A 13,040-nucleotide genomic window follows, 5' to 3' on the forward strand; every position below is an offset into this window, starting at 1 on the left:
TGAAAAACGGGTGAAAGGTAGCTACAGAAGTAGTTGACTGGAACGGTTGGCCTCTGTGCTGGGGAACACCACCTACCGATACAGCCAGTTGGCAAGTACAACGTGGGGAGCCTGTACCTTGCACCCCTCTTCTTTCTTAGCTCTGGCTCTTGGACATTAACAGCCAAAGCGATTGTCCACATCACATAAATACAATATTATTACACAGTTATTCCAATGTAAGTAACATGAATTGACGGATAACTATTTTCCCTTCAAACCAGATACAACCAGCATTCATCTTGCCAGTGGGTGCCAGGAAATGAGTATTGAACACTTCTTTTGCACTTGATCTTATCTAAAAGGTGAAGAAGATACGTGCACGCGCGCACGTATGTGTATGTGTGTGTATGTGTGTGCGCGCTATTGTTGTTGTTGTTGTTGCTGGACTTAGAACCCATGCGACCTTGCACATCCTAAGCAAACACTGTTATATCACTGAGCTACACCCTAGCCCAATAAAAATCTTTTGGAGAAGACTAAATCAAGAGACTATCCATGTGAGGCCTTTAAACCCCAAGGGGGCCGTAGGCAGGCTCTGGCAAGAGGAGGGAGACTAAAGACACACGAAACAGAAAGCAAGGCCTTGGAAGAAAGAACAAAGAACTAGGTCGCCGGGCTCCGAGAAAACTGGGATTAGGGGTTGGGTTTGACAACAGATTCATAAAACAAGGTTTTCTATCGGAGTAGAGCAATTGCCTTCAGCTACAACCTGAAACAATTAGACTCAAGTGGTAAATTAGATACAGTATTTTGTTTAAAAAAAAAAAAAAAGTCCCTGCCCTAGGCCGTTCAGATCACTAGGATTTGGTCAGAGGAAATGCCAGCCTCTGGCTATTTCCAACTCCTGGCAGGGCGCCAGGAACTGAAGCCCTCCGGGATGCTCCAGCCCATTCCCAAAGCCGGAGAACGCAGAGCATTACCGCTCTTTTCTGCATTGACTTGGGACAAATGTGCATTTAAAACCTGACAGGGAGGAGTCTTGGAGATTGCTGGCCTGGGGGCAGCAGCGGCGGACTTTGGGAAGGCAAAAGACAAGAGGCTGTTTTCGCCCCAGAACGGATCTCAGGCCCGCCCCATATCCCCGCGGGGTGCGGAGCCGGCAGAGGGAGAGGCCACGGGTCGCCAGGGACGCTCCCAGGAGCGCGCTCAGGTGCACCAGCCGCTGCTCCACAGCTGCTCCCGCGCCGCCTCGGGAATGGGGCTCGGCTGAGGTCGCAGCTTTCCCGCCCGCAGGCTCGGGGGCGGGGCGGCCCCAGCCACAACCTCCGCGTCCCATCCCTCCTCCCCCGCTACCCCCTCCCCCCCCAGTGCAGCCCGGCCTCCACATCCTCCCGGCTTCTGTCCTTCCCGCGGTCCCCACGAGAGACATGGCCGGGAGCAGTGAGAAGGCGCCAGACTCCGGGCGAGGCGTCGTGGTAAATGCAAACTCCGGACCCCGGGCTCCCTAGCTCACTCCCTTGCCCCCCTTCGTAGCATCCTCTTTTAGCCGAAATGCGTTCCGGTGAGAACCGACCACGGCTTTGTTCCTCCTCCGGGCGGAGATCGCTGCCTCCTCGCATTCAGGCCTCCCCTCTCCACCCTGTCTGACGAAACCCCCTGCTAACATTGCTCCCTCCTCACTAGTTCCCAGTAACTCCTCCTCTCCCACCCTCCCTCGGGTTCCCGGCCTGGAAGCCTGCGTCCTCTCGGGTCTCCACTTCTGCTAACCACAAAGAACCTGGCCTGCGAGTTGGGGTCTGCGAAGATCCCAGGGTACAGCTCTAGCGGCCCTCCCTTCAGCGCTGCCTCCTCACTTCAATGAGTTTCAAGTTTTGTTTTCAAAAAAGCCACTGAGAATTCTTCAGGGCAGCCAAGCTATAGACTAGCACAAGTGAATGGAATTGGAGCCTTGAATCTGGGGCGCGGCTCTGCAGAAGTCAGCAGCCAGAGTGCCCGGCGCCTTGTCTGTGAAGGAAGGCAAACTGAATGTGTGAAATACCTAGTAAAGTGTCGAAACGGAAGGATGGAGGGTGGGGCCAGATCGGAACCTGTTCAACTCTGGGGATTCAGGTGTCAACCAGCGGGTAATCACCTCCCAGAATCCTAGCATCAAGCTCCAGCGGATGGCGGTTATGACTACCAGGATTGGTGTGAAAAGGTGTGCGGGTGGTGGGTGGGGCTGACTTGACACTAAGATTCTCTTCCCAGAGTTCAGTGTGTAATTCGCAGTTAATCTGTTTATGGAAATGAATGGACTGAATTAGAATGAGTGTGTTGGAAAGGAAACACCTCTCACTTAAATAGAACTGTTCAGATTGAAATGAGGGGTTCAGCTCTTAATTCAAGAGCAAGACATGCCTTTCTTAAAGGAGGGGTGCCTTTAGTCTGTTCTGCTAGTCTGGTCCCACTGATGGAGCAAGACAAAGGCTCTTTTCCCTGAAATGTGCATTCTTGGGGAGGGACCCAGGCAAGCAGTGTGAAAACTCATAGTCAAGATAACTCAGACAGCCAGGTGGACAACAGGAAAGAGAAAAACAATTAGGGGGAGGAGGTAAGTGTGATGTCTCTGCTCATATGTTCAGAGAGTTGTTGTGACATTTCACCCAGGATCTGAAGCATAAACAGAAGGTAAACATGGGGACCCAAGGCACAGAGAAGTGTCAGGGACAAAGAAGAGATCATTGTATGCGTTTTTACAATAGAAACACTCCAGTCATCATGGGTATGACAGACCAGACGTGAAGGGGAAATCATTAAATCAACTCTCATATTAAGTCTATAATGCTCACAGATCAGGCTACCCTGTTGGCAATTTGAAATCCATACTTAAACTCCAGAGTGTGATAGGGTAGATTTGGAAAATCATCAACAGAAGGTTAGTTAATATTTTGGGGATAAATGAAGAATGAAGTGGAAAATGGAAGAAATAAAAACAACTGTTTAAAAGAGATGCCCGGGGCCCAGATGCAAGCATTACACTGTGGCACAAAGCCAGCTGAAGGGACCACCAAGAGTGAAGAACTGTATGGGAGAAACCAAGAGAAGAGTAGGTGCCAGGAGAACACAGTTTCGTGGAAGTGAATATGCCAGGGTCATGAGATCATCAAGAGTGTCAGATGCTACCAACAGAGCAAGGATGGGGGTGGGCAAGAGGCCTTTATTATGGGGCATCTTTCAAATAGCTGCCCCTAGAATACTTAGAATACCACTGTCTGGTAAATACCAGATGCTTCTGAAGAACAGTGGCGTGTTCCGGCTGAATGCGTGCCTCAGAGGCAGAGCATTCGCCTTGCATCAAATCCACCCCCAACACCACTGTTAAAAATCAAAAGGATTTAAATTTAGATGTACTAATAGGATGAGTAAATTATTGAAATCTAAAAAGTCAGTGAAAGAACGGTGTAAATATAACAGTTTCATCTATTAGTGTCAACAGACACCTTCTTGAGAGAAATGCATGGTCATAGCAAGAGGTGCATAAGGAGAGAAGCTGTGTGTATCAGCTAGTGCAGGGTTTGGGCCCCAAGGGTAGCTGCTAAACTGCACAAAGTGCCCCCAAGGTTGGCATTAACAATAACCAGTGTGTGACGGAAATGCCCTCCGTGTATGTTAATTTCTGTGAACTCAGGTTGTAAAGTTCAGAGAACATTCAGGTGCTGAAGAAAAGGAGAAGCTGGGAAACCTGGAGAAGATGAGTGTGCTGGAAAAACAGATCCAAAATCTTATGGATGGTACAAAAAAACATCAAAAGGAAGTTATAACGATAAAAATACTAGCAGAAAAATAACAAAAATTAAAATAATAAAAACCAGGGGTTTATTGGATATTTCTTTTGTATTTTTGTCAAGTCTTTCATTTAATCTGAACAAATCTGTAAGTAGGTACTACACACCCTTTATTTTACAGAAAAAAAAAGAAGGCTCTTTGAGAATACATAAAGCCCACGTTATGTAGTCATGCTAGGCACATGGCTAGCAGGTGGCAGAAGCAGAATCTGAGCCCGGTTTCAAACACTGCTACATAGAAGACTGCAGCTCCAGAGGTAGGGCTGCTCTGGGGGAGTGGTGTGTTTATGGGAATGTGTTGCTCATGTAGAACTAGGGTAAAACTACTGAGTGGGGCAGTTGGAGGAGCTACAGGATGGACTAGTTAGAAAGATCAGGACAGCGGCTTTAGGAGAGCATCCAAGGTGTTTAGCAATGACTAGGAAGGAAAACCTGCGTGGGGAGAGCTGCGGGGGTAAAGGTACTGGGGAGGGGAGCAGAACGATTTACTCATGACCCAAGCAGGATTTGTGTAGAAGAGCGACTGCAAGAAACTCGAGCCATTCGTAGCCCAGCTCTACCAGAAAAAGTGTGCGTGAGCAGAGACGTCTCCCCTTCCAGGCAATGGAAAGAAGGGCAAAGACCATGGCTGATTTAGATGATAAAAATAAAAAATGGCTGAGGTATCCGCCCACACACAAGAGGGATGTGATCTCCTTAAGGCTCAGGGAACACTGAGGAGGAGAGGGCAGAAAGAATGTGGGAGCCTCAAGATGGGGAACAGGACTGGGAAAGAGCAGGATGTAGGCTTGGGAGCCATGTACTCCCCAGCAGCGGGTGTGCTGACAGAAGTCAGGCCCTCCTGACAGTCAGCTCTGAAGAGGGACTTGGTCACATGCTGCGGATCTGTTGGCAACCCACAGATTCTGGGAGGGGGAAGGAAGCATGGCTGCCCACCAGAATCCGATGGGAGGTCCAAACTCAGGTGACCCTGGTTAAACAATATGGGACAAAACAAAACCAAAGCTAATAGGGAAAGGTAATTATAGGGAGGAGGGGTTGGCCAGAAGGTTCCAGAGAGAAAAAGAGGGAAGGTAGATCCAGAATACATAGTGCACATGTATGAAAACATGAAATAACAATTTACTAATAGGAAAGTTAAAATGGGTCTTATCTACAAGTGACTTTTGGCATTTTAAAGACTAAAATAGTAGCACACAAAAATTGTTAAAGGAAAAGATGTAGACCGAGTTCAGAGATCTTGCTTGAAGTTGGTTGTCACTTGGTTTGAAGCTAGTAAAGTCACCAGATGCATAGTTCACACATCCTGGTTATTTCTCAGGGGTTAAGATCTTCTCTGTCCACCTGGCTTTTAGGGGTTGGGGTCTCAGACAGTTTGTGTTTTATCAATGTGTTGTCAAACGATCCATAGTCAGTACCTACACAACGAAGTTTGGGAAAAGATGAGAAAGATCAAAGTTACTGCTGAGCTTTTGTTCTGCTTGACTCTCTCCTTCCCGTTCGCCTATCCTCATTCCCATGCGGGTGGAGTGGCAATATGTGAGAATAAATACGAGGAAGAGAAAGCATGCAGGAGAGGAAGGTGTTGCATTGGGATCCAAAGTGTCCTGTGGCCTGTTGAGCTGTCCTTGCGTTAGCAGAAGAACACGGGCCCTTCTTTCAGTACCTCTTGTGTCCATTGTTCTGACACGGTAGAGCTGGTCTCTGGGGCTGGGCCTGTTGCTGTTGCTGTTTGGGATTCTGTGCTGATGGCTAGAGAGGCACAGGCGTGAAAAGCAATGACAATAGTCTGCCTGCAGGGAGGAGCAGGGCCAAGTGCATGGAGCTTGGAGGGGGACGGAAGCAGACTTAGTCTGTGCCATGTGTCTCTGAGCCGCTTTTTCTCCCTGGGAAGAAACAGTCTAAGAAGAAAAACAAAACAGGTTGTCGTTGTGCTTTAAATGGGAACAAGAGAGTTAGATGGGCTCTGGATTTGGACGTGGTATAAGGTGACTCAGTTTCTGTGTTTGTCACTTCTCCAGCTGGGAGATGTTTTGCCTCTTTGAACAGAGAAAGCATTGTGTGGAGTAAACTTGGACCATGTTATCTGTGATCCTGAAACTATTTAAAGATTTGTTTTTTATTTTTTGTTTTAAAGCAAGTGAATCCATTACCTAAGGTTCAGAGACACCCTGCATCCCTTCAGGAATAGACTTTCTCATAACACGATTTGTGTGCAAAGACAGGAAAACAGGCCCAGAGCCTCTTGTCTCTGAGTGTTTTATCTCCGCAGTGAAAACACCATTTCAGATTAGCCAGAAACAATGGCCACTTGTGATTGTTAGAACAGTTTCTACCAGATTCAATTCACTGCTTGAGCTGGGGTAGTAAGAGTTTGAAAATTACACTGAGGTTTTTCCTTAAATGAGTCAAAGCCTGCTTATGTAAATGACTGTGAGTTATACGGACTACTGATGCTTCAGTATAGTTACATGGCCAGTGTCACTAAGCACTATAGACCATGTGCTAGTGAGTCTTATATTATTTGTCCTATTTAACCTTCACACTAGCCATGTGAGGCAGCCATTGGCTTTATTTTAGAAATATTAATATGCCCCAGGTCCTATAGCTAACAGATTACCCAGAGGAGGTAGAGTTTGACATCTGTGATATCCACCATTACTCAGATAGCTCTGAGCTATTGATTGCTTTGACCATTTTCATGTAAAGATTTGTTTCATAATTTTTTTATCATCATTTCCTTCTCTTTGGCACACGCATGTGCGTTGGGAGAGTTTTGCGTTTCAATACTTGTTCTGCACTAGTGATTGCATGCACTATTGATGCTATCCACTCCATGGGTTTTATTCTATCCTAGAGAAAAGGGAGTGAGGACCGGGCACTGCGGTACACACCTTTCATCCCAGCACCCAGGAGACAGAGGCAGAAGCAGCTGGGTCTCTGTGAATTTTACCTCCCAGACTGGTCTGCCTCTCTAGTTCCAGGATAGTCAGGCCTACAAAGTGAGAGCCTGTCTCAAAAACGAAAGAAAGAAAAGGGAAACAGGGTCTCCTAATCTGTAAAAGTGGTAGGAAAAGTTAGAGCGGAGCCTGACCTTGCCATAGAGAGCAATCTCTGTAATTCAAGGCAAAGATCTGCAAGGATTCGCATGCTGGGGAGGAGTTAGCTTGAGAGACCACTGGTTACAGTGCCAGCAGACAAGCACCAGGAAGTGGAGGGGTAGCATCACGTGTCCAGAAGGAAAGTGATTGGATGACCTCCCTGGAACATCGTTACTGTGCCAGGGGCTCTCGCACAGACTGAATGCCATTCTGGTGCAGCTCTTTGGATTCTGAGCAGCCCCTCTGGTGTTAGAGGTCACAGCCGGCTCCTGGAACTTCCAGGTGGGAGCCAGTGTTGCTCTGTACACGTTCACCAGTCACACCAACCAGTGTGCTGGTAAGGTCCAGCAAATGTGACCCTTTCTGAGTGTGTGGATGTTATACACTCTTTGAATCTCCAGAGCTGTGAAGAGTAGGTCTTTCCGTCATGAGGAGACAAGGTGAGGGCTGAGACTGGAGTTATGAGGGAAAGACTGTCTCATTCATTTGATTGTTCAGTATTTGTAGTACTCAACACTAGATCTCAGGTCAGTGGTCTGGGTACTAGGGATTGAACAAAAAGTAAAATGAAGTCTTCCAGAAGGAACACATGTCCTAGAGGGGTGAGACAAGTCAGAATACACACACACATGCACACACACGTACACACACACATATACACACACAGCACACACAAGCTCACACACGCATACACTCTCACACACACTCATGTGCACACACCCTCATACACACTCACATAGTAGTAATATACGCTATGAAGGAAAGTAAACTTAGATATAAAGGCTACAGAAAGAGGATGGGAAAGGAGGGGAGTGCCAGTTTGTCTTTGTGCTCAGAAAAGTTTTCTCTGTAAAGGTAACAAAGACTGGAGAAAAATAACATGCAAGCCATGTGGTCATCTGCAGGAAGAGTATTGTAGGCTAAAGAAAGAGCAAAATACTAAACATTTTCAGCAGATTCAGTCAGTGAGGAGTAAGTGGTTGGAGCAGAGAGAAGGAGAGAGAGAATCAAGAGAGGGGCACTGTTGTGGCCACAGTGAGGACTCTAGGTTTTACTCATCGTGAAGCGAGAAGCCCTTGAAAAAGTTTGATCAGGATTATGCCATGATGGGAAATTCACTCCACAACACTCGCTATGCCTATCATGGTGGGAGAAGGAAGGCAGGCTTGGCCATTTCAGCAGCTGTCCAGGCTGAAATGATGGCCGCATAGACCCAGATCAGGGTAGACAGGGAGGGAGCAGGGGAGCTCGCTCAGGCGCGGTTCTGCTCACCCTGGGAGGGAACTGGGGAGAGGATGAACTACTGAGGCACAAAGATTAAAGGAAGGAACGAAGCCAATGTCAAGGTCTTGGTCTGAAGAGCTAGAAGAGCATGCTGAGATAGGGAAGGGATAAATTTGGGGAAAAATAGCATGAGTTTCGTCTGACTAGAGACCAAAATTGAATGAGAGTGGTGCGGGCTGTGCTATAAAACATCCTTTCTAAATCCCGAGTCAAAGGGAGCGGGTTTTGAGTCCTCCATACAGAGGAGGGTAGGAGAGGGGTGGGGAATGTCTCAGTACGTGATGGAGTGACAGGAATGGACTCTAAACCAGCCACGAACAGATAAGACAGAGCAGGAGAATGGGAGGTGTGAAAACGTTCCCAAAGAACTGGAGGTGGAGCCTTTGCTAAAGCAGAGCTGCAGAGAAGCCCAAGGGAATAGGGTAGAGGACAGCAACGTGAGAGCAGTCAGCGGAGCTTCCAGGAAGTCGTGGGCTTGACCTGAGCTTCCAAGAAGGAGGTGAACTTTGGCATAGAGACAGAGGGAGCAGAAACAAGGGCAGTGTGTCAGAGAGGTGAATGAAATCAGGACTGGGAAGAATTAGGTGTCCTGGAGACCCCCAGAACGCCACAGGCTATAGTCATTGCTCTTGGTTGGCCACCAGAACTTGATGGTAAGACCCTATTGCTGAAAATATCACACACCTTGATCACAGGGCATGGAAGAGTCAAGTTGGTTCTAACTAAGAAGCTTCCTCCCTTCCAGTTAGTGTTCATAGTGCTGGAAAGTGCTGTGCACTATGTGGTAGAATGATTGGCAGGCAGGGTACACCTGTAGGAACCCTAGTGACCTGAGTTTTATGGGTGCAACCACCACCTTCTGACGAACTTGAGGCCTGCGCCACAGGTACTGCAAATATGGCCCAGAACCCATGATTGGGAAGCTCGTAGGTTGCAACAGTGAACCTTTTACAATTATTTTTCGAAATGATATAGTATCAAACTAACCTGTAAATTCCTGTCCCTTGGGCCAGGACTGGTGGTGTACACTTTTAATTCCAGCACTCGGGAGGCAGAAACAGATGACTTTCTGTGAGTTCAAGGCCGTCCTAGTCTACAAGATGAATTCCAGGACAGTCAGGGTTGCTACAGAGAAACCTTGCCTTGAAAAACAAACAAACAAACAAACAAAAAACCAAAAAGCAAACAAATAAGCCAAAAAAAATCCTGACTCTCTACCCATAGATTAGTGCAGCTCTCAACCTCATCAGAGAAGTTCTTTTGTACACTGGACGCCCACTAACCACTAATGCAGAGAGTCCCAAAGCAAAGAGAATAAGTCACTGTGGAGAAGCCATCCACAAACAGGACATCTGCATCACGCCCCTTCCCTCAAGGCTCAGGAACCAGCTCAGGAGAGGGAGCAGAAACATTTAACTAGCCAGAGGTCAGGGAGGACCGGAGGGCAGTCATGAATTCACAGCACACGTGGTTTCCTGCAGATCAATGCAGCCCACGTTATAGCGTGGAGAGGAGTTTAACTAAGGAGCTAATGAGCACTGATGGCTTCTGGGACAAGAAAAGTCCATTTTCTCTAAGGGCATAGCATCTAGTAGATCAATCACGCTCCAGTGAATAACAGCCCCATGTCCTTCAGTACAAAGGCAACACAAACTGAACTCAATGGGTTAAAAAAATGAATATGAAATTGTAGAAGTGGTTGGTAGTGGATCAATCTGAAAGAAGCGAGGAGGAAAAGTTGGGGATGAATATGATCAAAATACATTGCATGCATGTACAAAATGCTCAGACTTAACAAAGTATTACAGATATATGATACACATACACAGAATCATGACTAGACTAGAAACCAATCTGAGGGCAAGGGAAGGGATTAGATGTAGAAATGAGGCAGACACACAGCACAGGCCTGTGTTGTAAAAGCCCTCTGTGGCTCAAAGCTGGACAGGGTGGTCCAGACGGTGTGGAAAATGGTTAAAGAAGGAGAGCTACGAATCCTTATGCAGAAAGGTTTTCAGGCATGGCATTTTCACTACTGCATCCTTCTTGCTTATGTGAAAGGGAAAGCCGCGTTCTCCTTCATTTCCTTCCACATCTCATTATTCTAACCAGAAAACTTGTGCATTAAGTCTCAAGCAAGAGAAAGAGTCTCTGGCTTGTTACCAGGCTGTGTTCTGTGAACAAACCCGTTTTCTTGGAGTTTCACATCCTAAGACCGACTGACGTTCTTTAAAAAGAATCTCCTGTTTTAGTCTTTACCGCACTGGTGGGGGCACCGAGAAGTCTGGGCTGGCTGTGACCCCGGGATATACTTTTTATAAGTACCTCACCTTCCCCAGCAAATGAGGCAATTCATAGTGAAGAGAAATGCAGAACGTATCATAATACTGTATAATATACAATTATAAATGTGTATAATGTAGTCATAATCTTTTTATAATATAGACACAAAGTACATGCTTATTATACATATACCAATTACAGTGCTAGAGACTGAGCTTAGGGCTGCAGATACGCTGGATGCTCACTCTGTTATTGAGTTGCACCGATATAGTGCTTACATACACGTGATCTCTATACCGTACCATCAGGTTAGCTATAAGACATTGAGTTTAGGGACTAGAGAGATGGCTGGGTAGTTAAGAGCACTTACTGCTCTTGGGAGGGCCCAGGTTCAGTTCCCAGCACCTACATCAATTAGTTAGCAACCACTTACAACTCTGTTTCCAGGGCGTCAGCTGGTCTCTGGCTTCTGAGCTGACCTTTGAGGATACCTGCTTGCATGTAGCACACCCAAACTCATGCAGGCACACACACAAGTAAATAAATACAATAAATCATTTTTAAAAGGATTAGGCTTGCATTTTCTATTGTGTGATTGCCAATAGTAGAGTGGAGCTCACCGTTGATCTTACGACTCCCTCGTTTCATCAGGTTGCATAAATAATAACCTAGTTAGGAGTGGAGCACACTGTTGTCTCAGTGCTGCCTTGTTCTATCACATTGCATAAACCATGACCTCTTACTAGGCTTTTCAGAGTTCAAGGGAATATATTGATATATTGAGATCTGCAGACCTTTTCTCTGTGTTCAACATTATTCTCTTTTCAAATGATGGGATTTTTTCTTGTTATTGACATTAAAATATAAATTAATAATGAAAAATAACCATAACCGAACTACTTTGATTTACAGCTTTTGGACAACTGGCCAGGATATGACTTGGATTTGTTCACGTACCCACAGCACTATTACGGCGATCTGGAGTGTGTGCTCCTCCCTCATGGCATCATAGTTGACAGGTGAGTGCTGTGTCCTGTGTCAGCGCTGCATTGGGGCGGCCCCCTCTTGTGTGACTCCTACAGGACTGTTAGGGACTTTACTTGGTGGCTGGGAGAACTTCTCTAGGGTAGCAAATCTGAACACAAGGAGTATGGGTCTTTACGGAATGGTGTCTGTAGGCGTTCACTCAGGAAGGTTAGTAAGAAGGATATACATGTATAAGCTATTATAAATAATACCCTCCCGCACCCAAATAAGCAGTGCCCTGAACAAACCATGGGGAAGAGCACCGAAAAATGGCTTTTCACCCAGAAATATCTTTGTCTCACAGATTTTTGGTTAACCAGGGAGCATTAGGAAGTGAACTTTACCTCCGCAGGACACACTCTTAAAACCCTGACTGTCCCTGCAACTTTCCTTCCCTTTGGAAGGGACACGCAGTGTGTCACAGGTCAGACAGTCACCTGTGTGTGATTGTGTCTATCAGGTGTAATGGTAATAATAAAATGCTGTGGATCCCTGGTGGCTGCAGCGGCAGAAATGCTGCAGGTCCCTGAGCAATGGCAGTGGGCTATGTGGCTGCAGGCCGCAAACAGTGGGTCCCCAGAGCAGCCAGTCCCAGGCAGGGATGGTGCAGTTTTCCAAGTGGCTGCAGCAGGCCACAAGGAGAGACAGACAGGTGGGCACACCAGGAAACCACACTGCAGGTTTCCGAAGGCGGCTGGTCCAGGGCAAGGAGCCACGCAGCTGGTCAGAGACAGAAACATGGTTAGGCACACCATACAGAGTGAAGTTGGATATTTATTTAGTGGGTTATAGAGGGGAAAGGGAGAAGGGGAGAAGAGCAGAGAGGCGGGGAGAGAGAGAGAAACAGAGAGAGAGAAACAGAGAGAGACAGAGAGAGGGAGGGAAGGGAAAAGTGGGGAGAGTGGAGTGAGGCAGAAGCTGCCTCTTTGGGGGGGAGAGACCAGAAAAGGAAAAGGAAGAGACTCAGGCTGCAAGCAGGAAGGAAGATCTGCTTGCCTCAGCAGGGGAGGGGGGAGGGGAATGGGATTGTCTCTTAAAGGGACAGAACAGATTATTACTTCAGGGGTAATGTTTTAAAAATAACAGAACGTGCAACTTGAAACTCTGTGAAGAGTTCAGATGTTTCTCTCCCGTTCTCGGTCCTTCACTTCCAGTCAGTCCTAGGCACTTCACCCTACTCTTGGTTTCCAAAGGCTGCCTCTGAGTCACTATCATGGATCTGGATTTGTAGGTGTAGCCCTTTAACAGAACCACCTCAGTACTTGAACCATCTAGCCTGTTCTTGTACCAAGACTGAATAAGTTCATGTTCACAGGGAAGTCAAGCTTCCTGGTGTTTAGAGCCTAAGGCTGGGAATCAGCAACTCCTCAGAGGTCCAGACCCAGAGAGAGGAAGACAGTGGAGTGAAACGCTGGTGTCCCCTGGCTCACTCTTCCATATGTAGTATTTCTACCTCTATTGCTTTTTAATCTGTTATACTCTCGTGAGGTTAAATTTAACTCTGAACCAAGTCCTTAAAGCAAAAGAAAAGTTAAAAAAT

At 46.8% G+C, this 13,040-nt stretch overlaps 1 protein-coding gene across 1 annotated transcript in view; it reads left to right on the plus strand.

Annotated features, from left to right (window-relative positions):
• The first annotated feature begins 1,362 nt into the window (after positions 1-1,362).
• Prtfdc1 (phosphoribosyl transferase domain containing 1) overlaps positions 1,363-13,040 on the plus strand; it is a 90,003-nt gene continuing 78,325 nt past the window's right edge. Inside the window, exons 1-2 of the mRNA XM_048461116.3 lie at positions 1,363-1,457; positions 11,387-11,493. Coding sequence (XP_048317073.3) covers positions 1,410-1,457; positions 11,387-11,493 — 155 coding nt within the window. The 5' untranslated portion in view covers positions 1,363-1,409. The remainder of the gene's footprint in view (positions 1,458-11,386; positions 11,494-13,040) is intronic.

The sequence above is a fragment of the Myodes glareolus genome, chromosome 14 (genome assembly GCF_982192425.1).
Source record: "Myodes glareolus chromosome 14, mMyoGla1.1, whole genome shotgun sequence".
NCBI lineage: Eukaryota > Metazoa > Chordata > Mammalia > Rodentia > Cricetidae > Myodes > Myodes glareolus.